Raw genomic sequence first — 24620 nt, 5'->3', positions numbered from 1 at the left:
ATCTGTGATATGCTTTTTTTATTAATAACAGTGAATGAGAGAATGTGTTCTTTTGTTATCCTTAGTATATTTAACAATCTTGTCTTCGTGGGAAAACCTCTTTAAGGGAAACTGTTAGTAGATCATGAGATGCTCCTATCTAAAGTGTATCATAACACAATGACCTTTTGTCTGAATCAAGTTTAAACATATTTGTTTTCATTTATGGGAAGTAATATTTCTCATAAAAACTTGTTTTCCCACTGACAACTAAGCCCAATAATTGTTTTCACATTTAAGCCATTCCATGTTATTATTTTCATAGGCATAACCCATTTATTAAAGGATGCTCATGCTTTGCTGTAGAAACAGCACCATTCTGAATCATACAAAACAGTGTGATATTGAAAGATGGATTATTAGGGAAAAAACAGCATAGACCACATGTCGACATATGTAGGTTAGTGCTCTCACAAAATGCATAATGTCTTTAAACATGATAGGGCAAGTCATCTGCTCAGTCTGAGCTCCCTGGTTTGTGAATAGGATCGAAGATCCACAATAAAGACTGGCATATTAACAGAGCAGAGTGACGTAATGCAGCTTATTGTCCCCTGTGTAGAAGACTGACAACTGTACATATCAGAAGAGTGTTTCACGTTCTAAGATTAACTGAACTGTTGACAGTGACTAATGGCATAACGAGTTGCCGGTTTCTGAAGTGCGATTTCTACATGTTAACCAGTTTCATTGCTCAGGCCCATAGTGTCATAGCTGGTATAACAGCAGGGCTGATCTCTGGCCGCACGCTTAGTAATGTTTCTCGCTCAGTCATCCTGTCAGCCTAAACATCTCTCATGGTGCTCACATCTCAGGTCTCCTTAACCGGGGGAGTTGTTTAGCAAACAGTTCATCGTTTTACGGAACTCAAGTGTCAACTCTACTTCTGCTTAAAACTGCCAAGATTTATGTCTCCCCTTAAATTGACCTGCTTTCTAGCAGAACATGAGATTTAGCTGCTAACCATTTTTCATTGTTTCTATAAACTGGAATTATTTGGGGGTGCCCAGACACTGGGTTCTCACTCTGTTGCTCCTTTATATAATAATTTTACTTACCCCTCCCACAGTAACATGAGGCATGGCATGAAAGAAGATTTAGAGCCTCCCACCATGTAGCATCCATACTATCCATGCACCATTTCATACCTCTAGTTTTTCACTTCTGTGGTAGATCTCTGAATCGTGACCCATGCAGTGTCCTGTTGATGCAGTCCCCCGTGTCATGGACCATCTGTGATTCTCTGACCAACCATGGAAGTTTGAATAAGCCCTTAGGCTGTACCACTGAGATCTAGTGATTTGTTAGGTGCGGCACTGTTAAAATGTTGTATTGCTTAAAATGATTGTCCACATTAGTGTTTACTGTAATATAGACATGTATTGATCACTAATCTGTCTAGTGAGACAAGGGGGTGTAGTAGTAGTAGTAGTAGTAGTAGTAGTAGTAGTAGTACATTAAGAAGCAGATATGCCGCCCCTATCAATAGGACTTGATAACTTTTTGTTTCTTCCCCTTTGTAGTGGAAGAATTAGTAAGCCCTAAGGACATTGATCCAGTGCATCGTTACGTCCATCGAAGTGACCAGAGAAACATAAGCATGAGATACTCCAACCAGGTGGGATTTCCTAATTGCTTACTTTTTGTAAGGACCCCTAATGTTGACCTATGTTCTTGCCAGATCACACGCACGGAGCACATTTTGGTAGTTAAGAGTAGTCCTTGCACATAAAGTCCCTGTATGCTGGTCAAACAGCAGCACCAACATAGTGCCATCACATCTGTTCTACGTGGCAAGGCAAGGACTTCTTGCACTGTATTTCACTATAATACAAGAGCAGTTGTATCTATTACAACTGAGAGAAGAACTTGTGTACCAGTTTGCAGCCTCTGACGCTACAGTAGAGTCCTTATCAAGTGAGATCTTGAAAAAAGAATTTGCCACAACACAGTTGTGTTAACCATGGCATTAAAGCTTATACTTTCTTGTTGTCATGAATCTATTGTCAGTTTATCAACTTTTCTCCAAATAAAGTAGCTTGTCATATCTGGGTATTATATTGCAGAGCCAGCTTATTGTGACTTTATAGGTATTGAAAAGCCAAATATCTCTGCCTGAAGCACCCCTTAATGTCATACATGGCGAGTGGAACTAATTTTTTAGCTAGTTTTTCAGCTGTTGTGTGAAAATGCTGTAGATCATTATGTAAACTTCATTGTGGCATCTATGATATTGACTATATAATTCAGATCACCACTACCATGTATCTTATTAGATCCTGATGGCTGTGGATTTTTAAAATGTTTGGATATAAAATATACCTTGATATTGTATTTGCCCATATCTCTTCATTTGCTACAAACTCAGAAATGATCACTGGAGACCAGGCAGTGCAGGAATTTAAATGGAACCTGTCAGGCACATCTAGCCCCCAACTGAAGGTCCTACCTTATTTACGAAAGTGAGTTACTCTCCTGGATGATATTGAAATGAGTCAGTGGTTCCTGTGGATGATAACCTCCTGCTACACTGTAGCACAGAATGGGGTATAAATGATAAGTCTGTTGCCCTCTGGTTTTTATGTGTGTTTGTCAGATGTTTTTATCGCATACAGAAATACAAGGGCAATCATATTATGGGTAAAAAAAAAGCTTTTATTGACAGTTAGAATGAGTTAATGCAGCAAGTCAATAATAGCAGTGTTGACCCTTCTTCTTCAGGACCTCTGCAATTCTCCAAATCCTGACTGATAGCAGTCAATTTTTGCTCAATCAATGCTTGCATTTTGTCACAATTTGTTGGTTTTTGTTTGTCCACCTGTCTCTTGATGATTGACCACAAGTTCTCAATGGGATTGAGATCTGGGGAGTTTCCAGGCCATTGACCCAATATGTTTTGTTGCCTGAGCCATTTGGTTATCAGCTTTTTACTTCATGGAAAGATTCTCCATCCTGCTGGAAAAGGCATTGTTGATCACCAAACTGCTCTTGGATGGTTGGGAGAAGTTGCTCTTGTAGGACTTTGTGGTTCCATTCTTATTTATGGATGTGTTTTTAGGCAAGACTGTGAGAGAGCCGATTCCCTTGGCTGAGAAGCAACCCCACCATGAATGGTTGCAGGATGCTTTACAGTTGGCATGAGACAAGACTGGTGGTATCGTTCACCTTGTCTTCTCCGAACAAGCTGTTTTCCAGATGTTCCAAACAATCATAAAGGGGATTCATCAGAGAAAATGACTTTACCCCAGTCCTCAGCAGTCCACTCCCTGTACCTTTTGCAGAATATCAGTCTGTCTCTGATGTTTTTCTGAAGAGAAGAGGCTTCTTTGCTGCCCTTTTTGACACCAGGCTTTGATCCAAGAGTCTCCGCCTCACAGTGCGTGCAGATGCACTCACACCTGCCTGCTGCCATTCCTGAGCAAGCTCTGCACTGCTGGTAGCCCGATCCTGAAGCTGAAAGACTTTTGAGAGATGGTGCTGGCGCTTGCTGGTCCTTCTTGGGCGCCCTGGAGCCTTTTTGGCAACAACGGAACTTCTCTCCTTGAATTCCTTGATGATGCGATAGATTGTTGACTGAGATGCAATCTTTCTAGCTGCGATACTCTTCCCTGTTAGGCCAGTTTTGCGCAGTGGAATGATGACTGCACGTGTTTCTTCAGAGATAACCATGGTTAACAGAAGAGAAACAATGATGCCAAGCACCAGCCTCCTGTTATAGTGGTGTGATTCTTACTTAACCGGTTCGCGGGCCAAGCCCTCTCCATAACCGATAAGTCTCTGCTGCATATTGCAGCAAAGGCTTACCGGTAACACCCGCGATCGGTGCCGGCACCATCTTTCTGAGGATCGCCGCTCCCCGTGACGTCATCGGGGAGCGGCGATCCGTCGCCATGGTAGCTTCGGGTCTCACGAAGACCCGAGGCTACTTCGGGTTAACCCATTCATTACAATGTGCTATCAGCAGATTGTAATGTATGAGGAGTAAAGTCCCCATATACTGCCAGACGGCAAAATAAAAAAAAAAAATTTTGTTCATGAGGTTTTAATTTTTGTAAATGTATGAAAACATTATAAAACCTATACAAATTTGGTATCCCTGTAATCGTACTGACCCAAAGAATAAATTAGATGCGTAATTTGTGGCGTGAAGTGAAAGCCGTAATATCCAAGCCCACAAGAATACGACACAAATGCGTTTTTTCACCATTTTCACTGCATTTGGAATTTTTTTCCCGCTTCCCAGTACATGGCATGGAATATTCAATGCGATCACTATGAAGTGCAATTTGTTACGCAAAAAACGAGCCGTCACATAGCTTTTTACGTGTAAAAATAAAAAAGTTATAGATTTTTGAAGGTGGGGAGTGAAAAATGGAAATGAAAAAACGGGAAAGGGCCCGGTCCTTAACCGGTTAATCATGACAGATTGATCTCCAGCTCTGTCCTCATCAACACCCACACCTGTGTTAATGGAGCAATCACTGAAACGATGTTAGCTGCTCCTTTTAAGGCAGGCCGGCAATGAAGTTAAAATGTATTTTGGGGGAAAAAGTTCATTTTCTAGGCAAATATTGACTTTGCAATTAATTGCTGATCACTCTTTATAACATTCTGGAGTATATGCAAATCGCCATTATAAAACCTGATGCAGTAGACTTCGTAAAAATTAACATTTGTATCATTCTCAAAACTTATGGCCATGACTGTACAGGGGATGTATCAAGACATTCTGTATCCTTTTATCCCAAACATTTAAAAAAGCCTAGAGCCATCAGGATGTAAAAACATACATGGGTAATGGTGGTCTGCAGCATATAGTCAATATTATAGATGCCACAACAAAATCATTGCCGTAATCATCACATAGAAATATGTTTAATGAGACTGAAATGGAATGCTTTGTTAACAAAGGCACAAAATCCTTTTTCCAAAAGAGGTGATAATGTATTGCAACACATCCTCTAGTGAAATTGCATTACTTATGACAAAAATTTGGCATACAGAGTGGTACCATACAGAAAATCTTTGAAACACTGCAGGTCTGAATCCACCACTGAGTTTGTCTACAAGAAATGTAGCTTGGATATGCCTACTTACATTTGCTTAACTCGCAGTTAGCACCGATCACTTAAGTACATGTTATGTTGTTCACTACTTCTCTAACGTATTACCCCCTTCACTATCCCCCCTCCCTCAGTTCGCATTCCACACAATTAATGCTGTGAACTGATCTCAAGAAAAAAAAAAAACTATACTACTTGGTACTTGCTATTGGACATGTGTTGCGTCTTTGTTTACTATTTTATGGAGGAAAATCTGAAAATAAGTGGTGTCCTGTGGAGGCTAATGTTTTGTAACACTTCTTGAACAAGAAACGCCTGTAAAGAGCTCCAGCACACCCACTACTAGCAATTGGCGCTAGTAGAGGTATCCTATTTGTGGCGCAGGGAGCCACCAATCCTTTTAGATTTTCAGTGGCCAAAGAAAAAAATCCATGCTACAAAATAAAAATATGTAGACAGCCTTCCTACTCGTGATACAGAGAACTAGACTGACGTAAGAACATGCTATATATAAACAGATGAGGCGAGCCTCTGACTAGTTTTGTGCATGTGCCCAATGTCCATGTGCTTTTTACTAGATTCAGATTTTATCTGTCTGGTTCCTCTTTCCAACCACCTTAACATGGCTCAGATTCATGGAACTACTCGGAGGCTTCAACTTACCTGTTTGTATACAGCACAATGTTCCTTCAATTAAGAGGACATTACTGTCCGAAATAGGCTGGGAGGGAGGCTGCCTTCATGTTTTTCACTTGTTGGATGGATTATTTTGCTTTTTAATTTGTAGGAATAAATTACTAATATCATATGTCGTTTTGGAAACTGGTGATCTTTATTCTTTATTCTGGGCAAGACTTGATGCACTGTATTTATATTAGTCACTAGCACATATGATGTGTTGTATTGTCATGCTGATCCTACCCAACAAAATGTTGGTTAAAAAAAAAGAAGAGGAGCACAAAGATAAAATCTTTTCATAACATAAGCATTTACATATATGTATTGCTATATTTTCCAATAGTTTTTGATGTTTTCTTTTCCATTTGTTTATGGAGTATATATGGCAGAGAAACTGAAGTGACACCACAATCTGCCAGCCACAGAGTCTTGTAGAATAAGTGGACTGGGAAATGATAGTGCGCCGTCTGATGAAACACTTCATCAGGTGCAGCCGTCCATGAAATTCCACTGCAAATACACAGGCTCAAACTAGAGCTGCAAATGCGTTTCTCTATTATTTTCAGAGCTTGTGGCAAAGTCTTATGCTGAAGTCTGAACCAAAGAATCTTCCTTTCATTGATAGTGACACTGACCCAGTACTGAAAGAAATAATTCAATAAGAGGTGTCAGTGACCCAGTACCTAAGATTGGCAGAAGTAATGGAATCAGGAAGGCACAGAACCCCGAAATGAAAAAAGTAATTGAATAAGAGAGGAGCAGAACCCCAGGCCCCAAAGAAAGCAGCAAGCAAGCCTCTACACCCAATTCTATTCCATATGAATGTGTTTTAAATTGGGAAAGGGGACAAATCACTGCCAGACACCACAGGAAGTGGTTTAACTTCTCTAAATACTAGGGTGCACACACTTTGATCCAGATTATGTGTTCCTTCCTTCATCTGATTTCTCAAAAAAGGGGTAATGCTGAATGAAATCAGTTTCACCTGGCAATATTCCACACTATAAATATATTTTGTATACTGTATTTTATTTGTTTGAAAGCTTTATATTTTATTTTTCAAGCAACTGACAATTCTCCATTTAACTCCATGAACTCCATTTAAGTGCTTAACTCCTTCGTGACTAGGTTCATTGGTACCTGAATATCCTAGTCAATCTTTGCAGTTCTATTTTGCTCTTATTTAAGTGATGATCTTTTTGGAATTGCTTTACATAGTATAATAATTTTGACTTATTTTTCATGACATGTGAGACTTGCATTACTAAGATTTGTTTTAATGAAGTTAGAAGACAAATGTTTAAGCTTTTTGTCATTTTTCCCTTGACAAATTGTATAAATATTTACCAAAATATTACCAAATTTTTTTTTTAATTATAACTTTAACAGTGGATACCTTCAATGGGTTATGGTTTGAGCTTTTAACCCTTTCTAAGTTACATTGTTAACATGTAGCCACATTAGGTGAAGAGGATTGAATGTTCATCTTCACTCAATTTACGTAAAAAATCCATCATGCAAATAGACAACCAGAGAGCAGCCTGCAGCTGTTTAAGGGGACACACTGCAGAGGTAAGTTTGGATCCCTGGAATATTGGGTCTCTTTCATATGAATCTAGAATTGTGTCTCTAGGTGCAAGGGAACCGGAGAAAATAACTTAAAGTACCGTCAGGAGTGATTTTTAGATATAAAAATTGCACCCGAAATTGTCACTTTAAAACGTGAATATCTCCAGTTCCCTGTCACTAAGAAACAAAAAAAACAATTTTAGATTCATATTAAAGAGGAGATTGTCCTCTTTCGGAGGTAAAAAAAAAAAAAACCCTGAGATTATGCGATTATTGGTTACAGGGATCCAAAGTTATGGATCCTAGAATCCAGAATCCACTGAAGGTGTATGAGATACTTCCTTTCCTGGGAAAGACTTAAAGTTTGACAATATCTTGATGTTTATATTTGTGTTATTTGCACGGGGCATGTGTATGTATGTGAAATATGCATGTAACTGTTTGTGAGTCGTGAAGGGGTTTAAGCACACATTTTTCCTGAAATAACTTTTCTTCCTCCGGCATCATATGTCAGGTGAGAGTTGGTAATTCTGCCTACACATTAGATTCTTGCATTCTTTATGTTCGACCATTGTACATCTAAATGCTAAATTTCCAGAGTGACGTGTGGTAGGTAAAGTAGTGGTTTTGAGAGGCACTTTTATTCTATTTGAAACCATCAGTCAGACTCTTCTCCTTCCTTAAATGACTGGGATGTCTTGTAGTCAGCCTTTTCCTATGCCCTGATAACAGAGAGCAGTAGCATACAGTTAGCCACACAGTAAATGGACAGCTTGAAGCGTTTGTTCCCTGTTAATCACCCCCTCAGGCTCCTTTGCCTTCTTCCCCTGTAGTGCTCTCCCTCCTCTTGGCAGGTTATTTTACAGTGGCATATTACTTGCTAATAAACCATAAATACATTTTCTGTTTTTGTTGCAGAAACTGAACTGCTACAATGAATCCTTCATGCACGCACACATACATTGCCCCCTCAGGAGGCAGCTGCTCGGCCCCCCGGAGCCCCAGTGCTGTCCAGGAGATTAATGGTTCTTGGTCATGGTGTAAAGAAATGCATTAGCAGTGAAATAGTCTGAGCCAGCGTGCACGCTTTATTTAATTAAGGATGCTGAGACTGCCGCCTGGAAAGCCTCTCGCCAGCCATCTTACCTCTAACGCTGCTGCTGTACATCTTTTCCTTATGATGAAGACATTAGTTGCATGGTTCATACATTATTAATAGAAGCGATCACTCTTCAGTGTTAGGACTGAATCTAATATGAACATACTGCTGGCGGGAAGGCGGAAAATTACTTGTTAAGAGGATGTGTTGCAAACAGCCATTTTGTAGTGAAGGAAAATCAAGTAGTGGAATAGCCCTGAAATATTATGCAGTAATACAACAAGGTACATATACTGAGCCCACTCACCTTAATAAGGCCATGTTAAGACGCTACGTCTGAATGGTGTTTTGAAGCACAATTCAAAGGCAAACCATGTTCCCGATCACATGCGTTCAGGCCAGACTCCTCCCTGCAGCCTTTTTATTTTTATTTTTTTCTTTAAAGGATGATGAAGAGGAAGGGAACAGATTGAACTTGGAGTGACAGGCTTCGGCAATTAGAAAATGCAATGAGGTTGGGATCAAATCCGTATGCTTGGTAGAGGTGGGATTGTTTTAAAAGGGTGTTCCCATTTCAGCAAATAAATGATATTGTTTGTATATCTTTTTATTATTCAATTTCCGGATATATATTCTGTATCAGTTACTCAAGATTTTCTAGATCTCTTCTTTCTGTCATTCTGTAGAAAGCTTCTATGTTTACTTTGTGCGGATAGAAATCTGAATGGTCACACAGGTGCACCGCTCGTTATATCACACAGCTGTGATTACTTTCGGTGACACTAATGAGCCGTGCACCTGTGTGACCATGGTCAGATTTCTGTCCTCTGGAAGTGAACATAGAAGCTTCCTATAGAATGACAGCAAGCAGAGATTCAGAAAACTGTGAGGAATTGATGCAGAAAGTAGATTGGAAAATTGTATAATTGTACACAATACAAAAAATAACATTAGTTTGTTGAAATGGGAATACCCCTTTAAGGATACCATCACCTTATTAGGTCTGTGACCTGTGACTGTGTTGTGCTTCTGACTCACGTTACAGTCTCCTTCAGTGGTGTTCTTATTTTAGCCACAAGTTCTAGCCAGATGGCGAATCCCAACACCTCAATCTATTGGCACATGGCAAAGGAAATGTATTTGAATGTGAATATTTATGCACTGATAAGTACCATATCAGTCTGTGAGTCTGAGTTGTCCTGGGTATTTAGCCACTTTTTGTTGGTTTTCAGGTACCTGCCGTCTTGCTCCAGTAATGTTAATAGTTAAAAACTTCCGCTCATTTATCATTACTTATTACTTCATCCACTCGTGTCCATTTCTTTTTCAGGGGCCTCTGGAAAATGACACAGTGATCCATGTGGCCCTAATAGCAGAGAGCCAGCGGTAAGACTACCCATAATTTATATGCTCACATTTCAGCTATAGTATCTTCCATAAATATTATATCTATATCTGACTGTTTGCAGTTCACACCTCAATGAAAGCAATCTTGTCTGCAAGGATTTTTATCTTCCTGTTGCTAAGAAACACGTTAAAAAATCTTCTCTGAAGTCACCACTATGATCCTGATCTGTGATGTTTCATGCCCGATAAAGATTTCAGTAACAGGTTTTACATCATTTTACCAACACCGCTAAATCCACACCCCTATGAAATATACTCCATGCTAATAAAACTATTCACATAATTACCATAGTCTCTGTAATCACTACAGTCTTTCTGTGTCCAGCTCCTATTAGTTCTGGACCAGAACCAGCACCCTAAAGGTGAAGACACATGTGGCGTTTTTAGGCCGTTTTTGGGCCGTTTTTAGTTAGTGCGTTTTCACATCGTTAAAAAACGCATCCGTTTTTTTAAAAACGCATGCGTTTTTTTTAAAAACGCATGCGTTTTTTTTAAAAACGCATGCGTTTTTTTTAAAAACGCATGCGTTTTTTTTAAAACGGATGCGTTTTTTACGCATGCGCTTTTAACGATGTGAAAACGCACTAACTAAATCCGGCCTAAAAACGCCACGTGTGTCTTCACCCTAAGGCCGGCGCCACACGTGGCGCTTTTGTCTGTGCTTGCAAACGCAGACAAAGTCGCACCCACCGGGGCGGGCCTCGGGAACGAGCCGCCGGTGTTTCGCGTTAAATTAACACCTTTGTTTGCGTTTGCAAGCGCAGACAAAAGCGCCACGTGTGGCGCCGGCCTAAGGCTGTTATCTGAGTCTAATGACAGATACATACAGTGGCTTCCGTTACCCATTGGACCGTATACAGTGATACATACAATAACTGCTGTAAAACAACCCAATGTACAACAGTTATCACAGGTGTCCGCAATTGAGCTTTATTGTTATTCCTGGTTCTTATGACAACCCAACATTTTTAAAATACAATTATCACAGAAAAAAAAAACTTTGCCTGGGGTTACAATGATAAAATATACAGTTCTCACTTACATACAAATTCAACTTGAGAACAAAACTACAGAACCTCTCTTAGGGGGACAGTCAGGGGACTGTCTGTATAGCGCTGGCTTCTATATGAATTTACTATAACTCTGCTACTCTTCACAAGAAAATAACACTGCCCCTATGTTTATAGGAATAACTACAATACTATCTACCTTACGAGAATATATTGAGCATATTAATGTCTATGTTCAAGAATTTTACTAGTTTATCAAAATATCCTGTGTACAAGAATGTAACTACTATAAAACTGGTATAGACAAGTTATTTCTGCCCTCTCCTTTTATCCTTATTGAAAAGATTGTTCTGCTGCTTTCAGCTTACAGGTGTTTTTGAACACTTACGGTATTCAGACTCAGACCCCACAACAAGTGGAGCCCATTCAGATTTGGCCTCAACAAGAGCTGGTTAAGGTGAGTTACTTAGCAGCTGTTACATTGTATCTCTGACCCTTGTGCTTTCCCAGGCTCTCCCGAGGCTCTTGCTTCCAATCAGACTCATTATGTTGACATCTTTAAGTCTTAATGTAATTACAAGGCAAGCGATTGTTATATCACAGAGGCATAATTTGCTTCTTCCAGGAGGCACTAAATGGAGGAGATATTTAATCATTCTTTGTAGGTGTACGGTGAATTAACCTGTTGAGGGAGAACCAGGATAATGTGGGCACCTTTGCCAGGGATGAGCGGAAGTATCAGTGTTTATCCTTGATTACTCCACAGAGCAGGCTGCCTAAAATCATTAATGCAAGTGGTGCCAGTCACAGCTCAGCCTGGTGCCAGTTCCAAGGCTTGGCCTCTCTCCTTATCTGCCTGTGCCAGGAAAATTGTCTGTATGATGAGGCTCCCTTCCATGGAGAAAGAACAATTCTAAAGTGCACAAGTATATGGACCAACAACAACAGGCGCTGTTTCCATTTAAAAAAAAAGTATTTGCCAAGTAGCATTCCGCTTTGGGATTTGAACCTTCCTCAGATGTACACCAGAGGAAAACTTGAGTCCTGAGGCAAAAGCGCATCATAGCAAATAAATACCTTTCCAAAATCCAACCACCACAGCTTTCTCAGATTGTTTAACAGCATATCCATATTTGGGAAATGAGTAAAGCACATCATTTGAGTACATCTAGTATAATATCCTTTATATTGTGCTGGGTCAGGGATAATATGGGATTGCTGTGTCCTCTGGGTGCTCCTAGAGCTGGTGCCAAGTTTTGGTGCGACAATGTCAGGGTTTCCGATTTGTTGGCAGCAAATGTGTAAAAGGTAGCACACTGCAGAATTTGGTGCAAACCTTTATTCATTCATTATTCATTAAGTATATGCTTGGCCTCTGTTTCCTTCTGCAGATAGTTGTAAGGATGCCTTCATGGACCGTGGTCAGTTATTAGGTGCAGTCTAGGGAAAGTTAGTGGCTCTTTCCTGATCGGAGTACTACTTTTTTTAACTTCTTACTCCTGCCTCTTGACCATTTCTTTTGTGTTAAATTTTGTGGGGCAGTATATTCATTGATTTGATTTGTAGTATATAAATGCTATACCCCTGTGGAAATTGTTGAATTTTATTGAGCGGATAGGCGTCAGCTGCCCCTCCTTCTGCTGTACTTAATAGGGAGAATACCTTTTGGAATATTTGCAGAGATTCTGCTCCCAGTATTTGGATGTGAGGATTTCAGCATGGAAACGTGTAAAATATAGTGGACATACAGTTGACCTAGAACACTTCTTACTTCTGAGTATTCCGCACTGCCCCTCTCTCCTCCACCTCTATGCTTTCATTCTCACTGGAAATGATATTACACTTATTTGCAATTCTGTTTCTTTTAAGATTAATGTCCCTTTATTGTTGTATTCCAAGCAGCGGCCATTAATCACCATGAAGCATTTGTCTTCAGGAGAAGAACGCTTAATGGCGTCTGCTTTACCAATTGCCGTTCTCTGCTTTTAATCTGCTGCAAATAAAGAGCTCAGGACCTGTGAATGAGAATTCCTTCCCGCCACACGTCGCCAGCAGCACAATGAGGCTTAGATATACAAGTGGTCATGACTTTTTCTTTATGGCAAAATTGCACAGTCCCTACGCAGTTCAGAAATTTATGGCCCCATGGACACCATATGTAATAAAGATTACCACATTCAAAAAGTTTTCACCCTTTGAATGTGACCCAGAATTGTTGTTGGATACAAAATGTATTATTTAGTGATTAATACTTCTTCCCATAATGCTTATTTTATTTAGACTCTGCTCTGTGCTGTGCATGGGCTCACTGGATTCTTTTCCTGATGCCATGTTTTCTAGGGAAAGTCTTCCTTCATCTGGCTCTTGTGTTATGGGATAATCGGCCTGTTATGGATTAGCTTTTAATATGCAGTTTACAGACGTTTATATTTCAGAAATTCCATGATTACAATGTGTCCAGCTGGACGAGATTAATGTGTGCTCTAAGAAACTTTTATCTTATGATTTCATTAAGCTGCACTCCTAAGTATGGCACTCTTTCCTGTAATTTCTTTCAGTAGTTGGCAATCTGTCAGTTTCCAGCCATGGTGATGCTACGAGCATACTGGGAGTTGTATTTTCACCCCCAGGTTTAATACAAGTGGTTTACATAATATCAGTGGCTTTATTGCTTTGCAAGGTACAGAAACCTATCTTGCCCCTGTGGTCACTACTTTGTCACTTATCTCCAGCAAATGGATATTTACATCCATATGTGTGACTGATATCCTCTGGTCCTCTTCCAACACTTCAGCAATGGTGTTACCAATATTTTTACTAATGTCTCATTTCTTGTGCTTTTTTTAAAGGCCTATCTTCACCTGGGGGTTCATGAGAAACTGGGCTTATCAGGAAGACCGGATAGACCCATCGGGTGCCTTGGGACATCAAAGGTCAGAGTGTGAAATTCCTCGTCATGTCAATGTTCAAGCTGAATGCTATCACTTCTGCACTGTACATTGCACACAATCACATGCAATATATTACTTGGGATGATCAGGTCCAAACCCAAAAAACTGACACTTCCTATGTAAAGAGGTATCCATTGATAATATAGCCGAATTTTGACAAATTCATCCAAAAATAATAGTTGCCCCAGGGGAAATTCCGATGTTGGAATGTCTCTGTATAGATCTAGTAGATCTGACTTGATGTGTTGCTCCATCTTATATTGGATCTTTCATTTTTTTTTATATCATTCAAGTTTATTGAGAAACATACCTTTTACCTTATTGGGCTAGTCTAGTTGTTCCCTTTATTATAGTCTTATATAATCTTATCATTATTATCATCATTATTATTAGAATGCCTTGCTGGATTATTATGGTGCTCCCAACTGTCATGTTATCTTTTGGGCTGTTTTAAATCACTGGTAATGCTTTCTACTTGGTTTGGCATCTCTGATCTTGATTGCAAAATCCAAAATTTTGTAAAGGGTGTGTTCCCATTTCAGCAAATTAATGTTATTGTTTGTATTATAAAAAAGTTATACGATTTACCATTATACTTTCTGTATTGATACCTCACTGTTTTCTAGATCTCTGCTTGCTGGTATTCTATAGAAAGATTCTATGTTTACTTCCAGTGGACAGAAATCTGACCATAGTCACATCAGTGCTCTGCTCATCAGGTATTGTATAGAGTAATCAGAGCCGTGTAATATAACAAGCCGTGCACCTGTGTGATCATGTTCAGATTTCTGTCCACTGGAAATAAACATAGGAACGTTCTGTAGAGTGCCAACAAGTAGAGATCTAGAAAGCTTTGAGGCATTGATACAGAAAGTATATTGGGAAATTGTAAAACTTTTTATCGTAAAAACATTAACATTAATTTGCTGAAATGGGAATATCCCTTTAAATAACCTGTCTTTGTATACATTCCATTTTTGTTTCCACTGCAGATTTATCGTATACTTGGGAAGACTGTTGTCTGTTATCCCATTGTGTTTGACCTGAGCGACTTCTACATGTCCCAAGATGTCATGCTACTTATTGATGACATTCAGGTAAATCCCACATGGATGGGGAGTCAAGGCAGTGATGTGTTCGCTGCTTGCGCCCTTTGTGTGTTCCAGGTTCCAATGCTGCTTAGGTGACGGCACCTGGGTCATAGAGAACATCTTTTTTTTTTTTACTGTCCTATCTATATGTGGAAGGGGCATGAGCTGGGGCCATCTATATATGGAAGAGGCATGAGCTGGGGCTATCTATAAACTGAGGGTACGGGAGCACTGGGTCTGCTGATCCCTGTATATAATGGGAAACTCATGTACTCAGGGGTAGGGAGATGGGGTGGCCAAAAAATATACAGTTAGGGGCCCCAAAATTCCTAGTGGAGGTCCTGTCCATGTAGCCAGTACAAAGGCTATTTGTACTATTTGAGTGTGAGCCACTTGGATTCTGTTATAACAGTAATGTCCATGGGCAGCAAAGAATCCATCATTTGTAACCCTTGTCTGTCAATGGATTTTTGAGGCTGGAGCTCATCTTGATAATAAGAAGATAGCTTAATATTCACTAATAATTATTGTTTTATAACTGTGAGCAAATATCTGTGCAGCTGATTAAGGGTTTTATAACGCATAAAAAACACTCACTTTTGCTTAAGAATGTAAAAGCAAATGCATTTCAGAGTTTATGTGTGATCTCACTATTACACATTCAGTTATTTAAAGGAAATCTAGCACATGGTGTCAGTGCTTCTAAACTGAGCACACTTGCATGCTGGTGTGTGCCTCCTGAAACAGAGCATGTACTTGTTTTTGCTTCTAATGGCTTTGTTCTTGAGGAAAACATTTTTAATTATGCAAATGAGCCTCAGGGGCTCATGACTCAGTCACATAAGCCACATCTGGATCAGTCACTTGCTAATTATTCTCATCTCCATTCTGGTCTTTCGGCCCGCCTCCTCCCTACACAGCCAGAGAGTCGATGATTAGGTTTGAATAATTAGCAGACTACTGGGCCAGAAGGAGCTTCTGTGACGTAGCCTAGAGCCCTTGAGGTTCATTTGCAAATTTCTCTCAAAAACTATGTTTTAAGAAGCAAAAAGGAAAGTGGATACTGTTTTAGGAGGCACACACCAGCATGTAAGTGTGCTTGGTTTAAAAGCACTGACACCATGTGGTAGATTTCCTTTAAGTTATTTTTTTTATATATTTCTTTTTTTTTAATGAACCCCTGGGTTCAGAAGTTGCATTTAAAAAAAAAAAAAAACGTAAAATGTAAACTCAGCCCAGTCAAACTTTCTCTCCCAGGTTTCTATGTAATATATCTTTCTATCACCCCTCACCCACCAAATTAATTTCACACTTTTTGCCTTCATTATTTCTGCGTCCCAAATTGACATTCTTAGAGAAAAGTGATTGATAATGATTTCAATTAGCCGTTTTAATAAAGGATATGTGTCTACACAGCAAACACATGCGCTAAATGTTTGGCATTAGAATTCCGTTTACAATGTGTTAACATCACATTGCCCTAACAGTGTGTTTAGTGTAAACATAATGTCAACACTCAATCAGATTGTAAACCCAATTCAAACACCACAGGATAAAGCATCTCACTGCCAAGCAAGGGATTCTTAAATAAGAACTCCTTACACAGCCTTCCCCCAATAACTCAGACAGCCCTAAACCTTTGCCCTGCTGTAACTAGGATTTATTTTGTATGTGGCAGAGATTGACACAATGTGGTAGGGACAGTGCAAAGTTGGCATTCTATAAATTTTAGATACTTTGAAATAAAAGTCCCTAGATGGTAGGTGTTGCACCACGAGTGACATTGCTGAAGCGTGTAATTCTAGGTTGCCTTTCTGAAGTCTGTGTTTTTCCTTTTACAGAATGCTCTTCAGTTCATCCGGCAGTACTGGAAGATGAAGGGACGCCCCTTGTTCCTGGTGCTTATCCGTGAGGATAACATCCGGTATAGTATGAGATCATAACACCTAGGTTTGCAAACATTTTTACAGTGTAACGTCAATAACCTCTACCACCCTTCAGGGGGAGCCGTTTTAACCCAATATTGGACATGCTCGCCTCTTTTAAGAATGGAAACGTAGCTGGTGTCAAAGTTCATGTTGACAGACTGCAGGTAAGTGTTTATATCTTCAGCAGTGATTTGTTGTGGCTTGTAGTTGTAAACTGTGGGATTATGCAAATGTTGCAAAGCAAATTTGCTATTTAAGTTTTCTTCCTAAACATTTCCTAAAAGGAAAAACAAAACAGGCACATAAATAATAACTGCACACTTAGTTTACATGTAGCCTTCTTTATGTTCGACATTCCAAAATCAACTACCCCCTGCCTTCATTACAAGTTGTTAAGGCAAAATTGGGAGGTCCTTCACAGCACACCATGAAACTCGCTACTGTCATATGGAATACATGCCTCTGGTATGCAGAAAGATGTGCAATGTAACCCATAGGATATGTCTAAAACTACAGTGAGCACCCTAGTTTCTGTAGACATAAGCCATATATTTGACACTTTGAGCAGTGCACATGAGTTTATCCTCATTACTTTGAAAATTTACAAATGACACAGGGTGATGTCACAGTTTATAAAATGTAACATTGTTGGGTTGCAGAGATGCCCTGCATCAGAGCGGAATCCTCAGTACAGGCGGTCCCCTACTTAAGGACACCCGACTTACAGACAACCCATAGTTACAGACGGACCCCTCTGCCCACTGTGACCTCTGGTGAAGCTCTCTGGATGCTTTACTATAGTCCCAGACTGCAATGATCAGCTGTAAGGTGTCTGTAATGAAGCTTTATTGATAATTCTTGGTCCAATTACACCAAAAATTTTGAAACTCCAATTGTCACTGGGGCAAAAGAAAAAAAATTGTCTAGAACTTCCATTATAAAATATACAGTTTCGACTTACATACAAATTCAACTTAAGAACAAACCTCCAGACCCTATCTTGTATGTAACCCGGGGACTGCCTGTATCTGAATAATTGACAGGATTGTGTTTCCTCTGTTTTACAATCATTGTGCTTTTAGCTCTGTTTACTTATTTATAGACTCTGTGAACTTATCCAAACCCTTCATCCTTATTTTGATCTGATATAAGTGACAAGTCAGTGGTGGAAATTCTCTCTGAGTCTTGCAGCCGCTTCTTGCCAATTCCTATGATGTGTGCACAAAAAGTTGTCAAAATGTATTTGTTTTTTTATAAGTAGATTTTTTTTTTTGCTTAAAAGTAAATGAGAGAATACACCTTCCTGCGTTAAATAAACTAGGTTTTAGGTTTTAATGTTGCAGCAACTCTATTTTATCCTCTTTGATTTTTTGGAATTGTGTGCCCCCTTCTTTCTCAGAAGCTACTTATTACATCAGAAACCATATTGGACAGGACCTTTGTATTGAATTGTAAGCCCTTGTGTGAACATATACAGTCATATTGCTGCAGAATTTACATTCAGATGTATTGTGGTTTTGATTCTTTTTTTCTATATTTGAATACAGTATTTTTTCAGTGTTATCTTTCTCCCCTCCTGCAGGCCTTACTTAAATTAATGACAGAGCTTTAAGAAAGTCGAGAGAACCATTTAAATAATTGAACATTTTTAAAAACTCACTTTACTGGCGGCCAATTTTGTGATTTACCTCCACAGGCTTTGAACTTTTGCCAATTAATTCAGATTTTTGTCCTTTACTGGAAAGATTTCCAGAAACCCTTTTTCTTCCTTAATTTTCCTAGTGCCATAAACTAAGCAAAAGAGGCAGGGGGCACAGCGTCGAAGTAGGAGTTACAATTAAGAGACGATCTCGCTTTCAAACTCGATTCAGCTTGTACAAAATCTACTGTGGTCATATAGTCTTCTTGTGAACAACATACCACAAAGATTACAAGTGCAGATTATTATGTGATATCCGCTAAGCGAATAAGGCCGGATCTATCGGCAAGCCGACGGGTTATGAGCAGCAAACTTAATTTAATTTATTGTTCAAGTCAATATTAGAGATAGCCTGTACTGCTCATATGGGTTCCACATGGCAGCTAATGGAACTGTACATTAAGCTTTGGATGTGACTGGAGTAGAATCATATTGGTATGGGATTACATTTATTTAATGAGCTTTCTGGCCTTTTGCCCCTTGAGCAAACTCCCATAGAGGCTGGTATCTACCCTTATCTGGGGGTGGTACAGCTTGTCAGTGGAGTCTCCTCCTGCTCACCAATTTGTTTGTTTCTTCTTGCAGACTTTAATATCTGGAGCAATGGTTGAGCAACTGGATTTCTTGAGGATCAATGAGTCAGAAGTGTAAGAACCCTTACTATGACCTACTGAACACGCGTTGTAATCAACAACTTTTAGCATGTTATTAGTTTTATTGTAGTCAAAGTACTTTGCTTTTTTACTGGAATACTATTTCTATGATATCTTCATTAAAGGGGGAGTAAATACTAGTTACACAGCAGAGATAAGTATATTTTTAGTAATTGTTCTCCACAGCCTGACTGCATTATAAATCATTTTTCAGTATCCCGGAGTTCCATTGCTTTGAGGAGCTTGAGGTGCCAAAACACTCAAAAGTGAACAGACAATCCAGCATCCCAGTTGCTGACCGAGAGAAGCAGCCTGAAATCAGTGCGGCGGACTGGAAGCACCGGCCAACCTATGAGATCCTGCAGAAGCTGAATGTGAGGCACTTGGCCTCTCATCTCTTATTTCTCTAGTATTTTGCAGCAATTGACCCTTTCATCTCCCCTCCCTCTCTTTTCTTAGGACTGTACTTGCCTTGCCTCTCAGGCTATACTGCTGAGCATTCTGATGAAGAGGGAAGGGCCACATTTTATTACTAAGGAAGGTGAGATACAAAGGGTTTCCAGCTGTGTTTAGTTTGATTTGTTATGTCGCAATCTCCGTTCCTTCCATAACAGCCATTTATAATGTTGTCACCAAACCATTGTGGGATAGACGCCCCGTTCCCATTTTGCCTTTTATGAAAAGTAGCTGAAAATTGGGACATTTGTATGAAAACCAGTGTGGCTGTTATTACATCTGTCATGGGGACTGTCTAAGAAGCCACATAACAGCTATAGCATAAGCCGTATTGTTTGCCATCCAGCTTTCCTATACTCATCGTTAATATAACATATAAAATACACTACCGCTCAAAAGTTTTCCATGAAAACGCATACTTTGATTTTTCAAATGAGTTTCAAAATGAAAAGAAATGATTTTTTTTTTCATTTGAAATAATAATTTTCTCCTTTAAATCTTGCTTTCATCAAAAATGTTCCCTTTACTGCAAATGCAACATTGCCAACCTTTGGCATTCTAGCTGTTAATTTGTGTGAATCTGGAGAAATCTCACCCCATGCCTCCAGAAGCCCCTCCCACAAGTTGAATTGTATTGATGGGCACTTTTTGCATACCATACAGTCAAGCTAATTTGCATAATTTGGAGGTGTGCCTTAGGTCACTGTCCTGTTGTAGGATGATATTTGCTCCAATCAAGTGCTGTCCACAGGTCACTGTCCTGTTGTAGGATGATATTTGCTCCAATCAAGTGCTGTCCACAGCAAAATGGAGTGATAGCCTTCCTTATTCACTTCATAAGCACCAACGCAACGCTAGATCATCACATTACCTCCACCATGCTTGACAGATGGCGTCAGATATCATCCAGCATCTTTCCAGTTGTTCTATTTCTCACAAATGTTTTTCTATGTGATCCAAACACCTCAAACTTAGATTTGTTTGTCCATAACACTTTTTTCCAATCTTCCCCTGTCCATTGTCTGTGTTCTTTCGCCAATATCTAAGATAGATAAATCACCGGGGCCAGATGGCATATACCCCGGGTTCTGCATGAACTTTGTACCGTGATAGACAGACCGTTATTTTTAATATTTGAAGATTCGCTGAGGACTGGTTATGTTCCACAGGACTGACGCATGGCAAATGTGGTACCAATATAAAAAAGGATCAAAAAGCGATCCTGGAAACTACAGACCTGTGAGTCTAACTTCTGTGGTGGGGAAAATATTTGAGGGGTTTGTTAGAGATGCTATCCTGGAGTATCTCACTGTACATAACCTTATAACCCAGCATCAGCATGGGTTTATGAGATATCGGTCCTGTCAGACTAATCTGATTGGTTTCTACGAGGAAGTAAGTTCCAGACTGGATCTAGGGGACGCTTTGGATGTTGTACAGTCATGGCCATAAGTTTTGAGAAATATTATATTTTCACTTGATCTGTTGCCCTCTGGTTTTTATGTGTGTTTGTCAGATGTTTTTATCACATACAGAAATACAAGTACAATCATATTATAAGTAACAAAAGCTTTTATTGACAGAATGAGTTAATGCAGCAAGTCAATATTTGCAGTGTTGACCCTTCTTCTTCAGGACCTCTGCAATTCTCCCTGGCAGTTCTCAATCAACTTCTGGACCAAAACCTGACTGATAGCAGTCCATTCTTGCACAATCAATGCTTGCATTTTGTCACAATTTGTAGGGTTTTTGTTTGTCCACCCATATCTTGATAATTGACCACAAGTTCTCAATGGGATTACGATCTGCGAAGTCTCCTGGCGGTGGACCCAAAATCTCTATGTTTTGTTCCCTGAGCCATTCAGTTATCACCTTTGCTTTATGGCAAGGTACTCCATCATGATGGAAAAGGCATTGTTAATCACCAAACTGCTCTTGGAGGACATTCTGGTACCATTCTTTATTCATGGATGTGTTTTTAGGCAAGACTGTGAGAGAGCAACCCCACACATGAATGGTTGCAGGATGCTTTACAGTTGGCATGAGACAAGACTGGTGGTATCGCTCACCTTGTTTTCTCCGATCAAGCTGTTTTCCAGATGTTCCAAACAATCGGAAAGGGGATTCATCAGAGAAAATGACTTTACCCCAGTCCTCAGCAGTCCACTGTACCTTTTGCAGAATATCAGTCTGTCCCTGATGTTTTTTCTGGAGAGAAGTGGCTTCTTTGCTGCCCTCCTTGACACTAGGCCTTGCTCCAAGAGTCTCCACCTCACAGTGCGTGCCATTCCTGAGCAAGCTCTGCACTGCTGGAAGCCCGATCCCGAATTTGAAAGATGATGCTGGTGCTTGCTGGTCCTTCTTGGGTGCCTGGAGCCTTTTTGGCAACAATGGAACTTCTCTCCTTGAATTCCTTGATGATGCGATAGATTCTTGACTGGGGTGCAATCTTTCTAGCTGCGATACTCTTCCCTGTTAGGCTAGTTTTGTATAGTGCAATGATGTTTGCACGCGTTTCTTTAGAGATAACCATGGTTAACAGAAGAGAAACAATGATGCCATGCACCAGCCTCCTTTTAAAGAGTCCAATAATGTGATTCTTACTTAATCATGACAGATTGATCTCCAGCCCTGTCCTCATCAACACCCACACCTGTGTTAATGGAGCAATCACTGAAATGATGTTAGCTGCTCCTTTTAAGGCAGGCCTGCAATGAAGTTGAAATGTATTTTTGTAGAAAAAGTTCATTTTCTAGGCAAATATTGACTTTGCAATTAATTGCTGTTAAGCTGATCACTCCTTATAACATTCTGGAGTATATGCAAATTGCCATTATAAAACCTGATGCAGTAGACTTTGTAAAAATTAACATTTGTATCATTCTCAAAACTTTTGGCCATGACTGTATATCTGGACTTTTCAAAGGCATTTGACACTGTGCACCATAAAAGGTTGGTAAATAAAATAAGACTGCTGGGACAGAGGGGAAAATCTGTGTATTTTCGTCATTAATGGCGCATTCTCAGATTGGGTTGATGTTACAAGTGGAGTGCCACAAGGGTCAGTATTGGGCCACTTCTTTTTAATATTTTTATTAATGACCTTGTAGTGGGTTTACACAGTCAAGTTTCAATATTTGCAGATGATACTAAGCTGTGTAAAGTAATAAAAGTAATTAGCATTACAGAGGGATTTGTGGAGCTTGAGGAGTGGGCAGAGAAATGGTTGATGAGGTTTAATGTAGATAAATGTAAAGTTATGCACTTGGGCCATGGAAACAAAAAAATTATAATTATGTTCTAAACAGTCAATCACTTGGTAAAACTGGAGCTGAAAAGCACTTGGGGGTATTGGTAGATGGTAAACTTAATTTTAGTGACCAGAACCAGGCAGCTGCTGCTAAAACAAATAAAATTATGGGATGTATCAAGAGAGGAATAGATAATCATGATAAAGACATAGTTTTGCCCTTATACATATCCCTGGTCAGACCACACATGGAATATTGTGAACAGTTTTGGGCACCAGTGTATAAAAGGATATAGTAGAGCTGGAACGGGTGCAGAGGAGAGCAACCAAGATTATTAGGGGAATGCAGGGGCTAGAATACAATGACAGATTACAAAAATTGGGATTATTCAGTTTAGAAAAAAGACGACTGCGGGGAAACCTCATTACATTTGTACAAATACTGCAATGGACAGTACAAGGATCTTTCCAAAGATCTTTTTATACCTAGGCCTGTGACCAGGACAAGGGGGCATCCTCTACTCCTAGAGGAAAGGCGATTCTACCATCAACATGGACAAAGGTTCTTTACTGTAAGAGCAGTGAGACTATGGAACTCTCTGCCACAGGAAAATATTATTGGTTACCGGGATAAAACATTTATTTAAATCTTAAAGGTTGGACTTGATGGACTTGCGTTTTTTTCCGGCCTTATATACCATGGTACTATGATAAAATCTTTCCCTTTTATTTCCCAGTCTCAGATATGGATTTTTCTTTGGCACTCTGCCCTAAAGGCCAGCGTCTTGGAGTCACCTCTTCACTGTAGAGGTTAACAATGACTGCCTGTTTGTGCTATCCTCTGAAGGGAGTAGTATACACAGTTGTAGAAAATCTTGACAAAAAAAGACTCTCAAGTTTCACATGAAAGTTCTTTTTTTTTCTGACCACTGTGAGAGTTTCGTAGAGCAAACAACTGTGATGCTTCACATTCTCAACCAATTCAAAGGAAGGTCTTATAGCTTCTCTAATAAGCCAAACTGTTTTCAGCTGTGCTAACATACGTGAACAAGGGTTTTCTAAACATCCATTAGCCTTCTCACACAGCTAGCAAGCACGATGTACCATTAACCCCTTAAGGACGCAGGGTTTTTTCACTCATTTCTCGCTCTCCACCTTCAGAAATTCTTAACTTTTTGATATTTCCGTGTAGAGAGCTGTGTGAGGGCTTATTTTGTGCGTAACAAATTTTACTTTCCTGTGATTTTATTTATTATAATATGCTGTAAACTGTGAAGCAGGAAAAAAATTACAAATGTGGAGAAATTAAAAAAAAAAAAACACATGTGTGTCACCTTCTTGTGGGCTCAGTTTTTGAAACTTTCAACTGCGCTCCAAATAACACCTCTACTTTATTCTTTGGTTTGGTTATACAGGTTTTATTGCGTTTTAATACATTTTCAAAAATTAAATGAATGGGTACGAAAAAGGGAAAAAAAAAATGTTGCCATCTTCTGATGCTAATAACTTTTTCATACTTTGGTGTACTTTTTGCGAAATGAGCCGACGTTTTCATTGGTACCATTTTGAGGACTGTGCGACATTTTAATCACTTTTCATTACATTTTTTTATGTCATGTAAAAAGGTGTAAAAGTCGCATTTTGGACATTTGCGCGCCATTTCCCGCCTCGGAGATCACCACCGGTTATAACCGTTTTTATATTTTGATCGGGCATTTTGGCACATG

At 39.5% G+C, this 24620-nt stretch overlaps 1 protein-coding gene across 3 annotated transcripts in view; it reads left to right on the top strand.

Moving 5' to 3' along the window:
- The window catches only part of PHKB (phosphorylase kinase regulatory subunit beta), a 154442-nt gene that overhangs the window by 105789 nt on the left and 24033 nt on the right, over positions 1 to 24620 (top strand). For all 3 annotated transcript variants that reach the window (XM_072117169.1, XM_072117167.1, XM_072117168.1), the window contains 10 exons: positions 1563 to 1657; positions 9779 to 9834; positions 11229 to 11322; positions 13715 to 13798; positions 14809 to 14913; positions 16749 to 16831; positions 16909 to 16999; positions 19120 to 19181; positions 19402 to 19561; positions 19647 to 19728. In XM_072117169.1, coding sequence (XP_071973270.1) covers positions 1563 to 1657; positions 9779 to 9834; positions 11229 to 11322; positions 13715 to 13798; positions 14809 to 14913; positions 16749 to 16831; positions 16909 to 16999; positions 19120 to 19181; positions 19402 to 19561; positions 19647 to 19728 — 912 coding nt within the window. The remainder of the gene's footprint in view (positions 1 to 1562; positions 1658 to 9778; positions 9835 to 11228; positions 11323 to 13714; positions 13799 to 14808; positions 14914 to 16748; positions 16832 to 16908; positions 17000 to 19119; positions 19182 to 19401; positions 19562 to 19646; positions 19729 to 24620) is intronic.

The sequence above is a fragment of the Engystomops pustulosus genome, chromosome 7 (assembly GCF_040894005.1).
Source record: "Engystomops pustulosus chromosome 7, aEngPut4.maternal, whole genome shotgun sequence".
Taxonomy (NCBI): Eukaryota; Metazoa; Chordata; class Amphibia; order Anura; family Leptodactylidae; genus Engystomops; species Engystomops pustulosus.
Note: the sequence above shows the minus strand (reverse complement) of the source record. Positions and strands in the feature narration are given on the sequence as shown.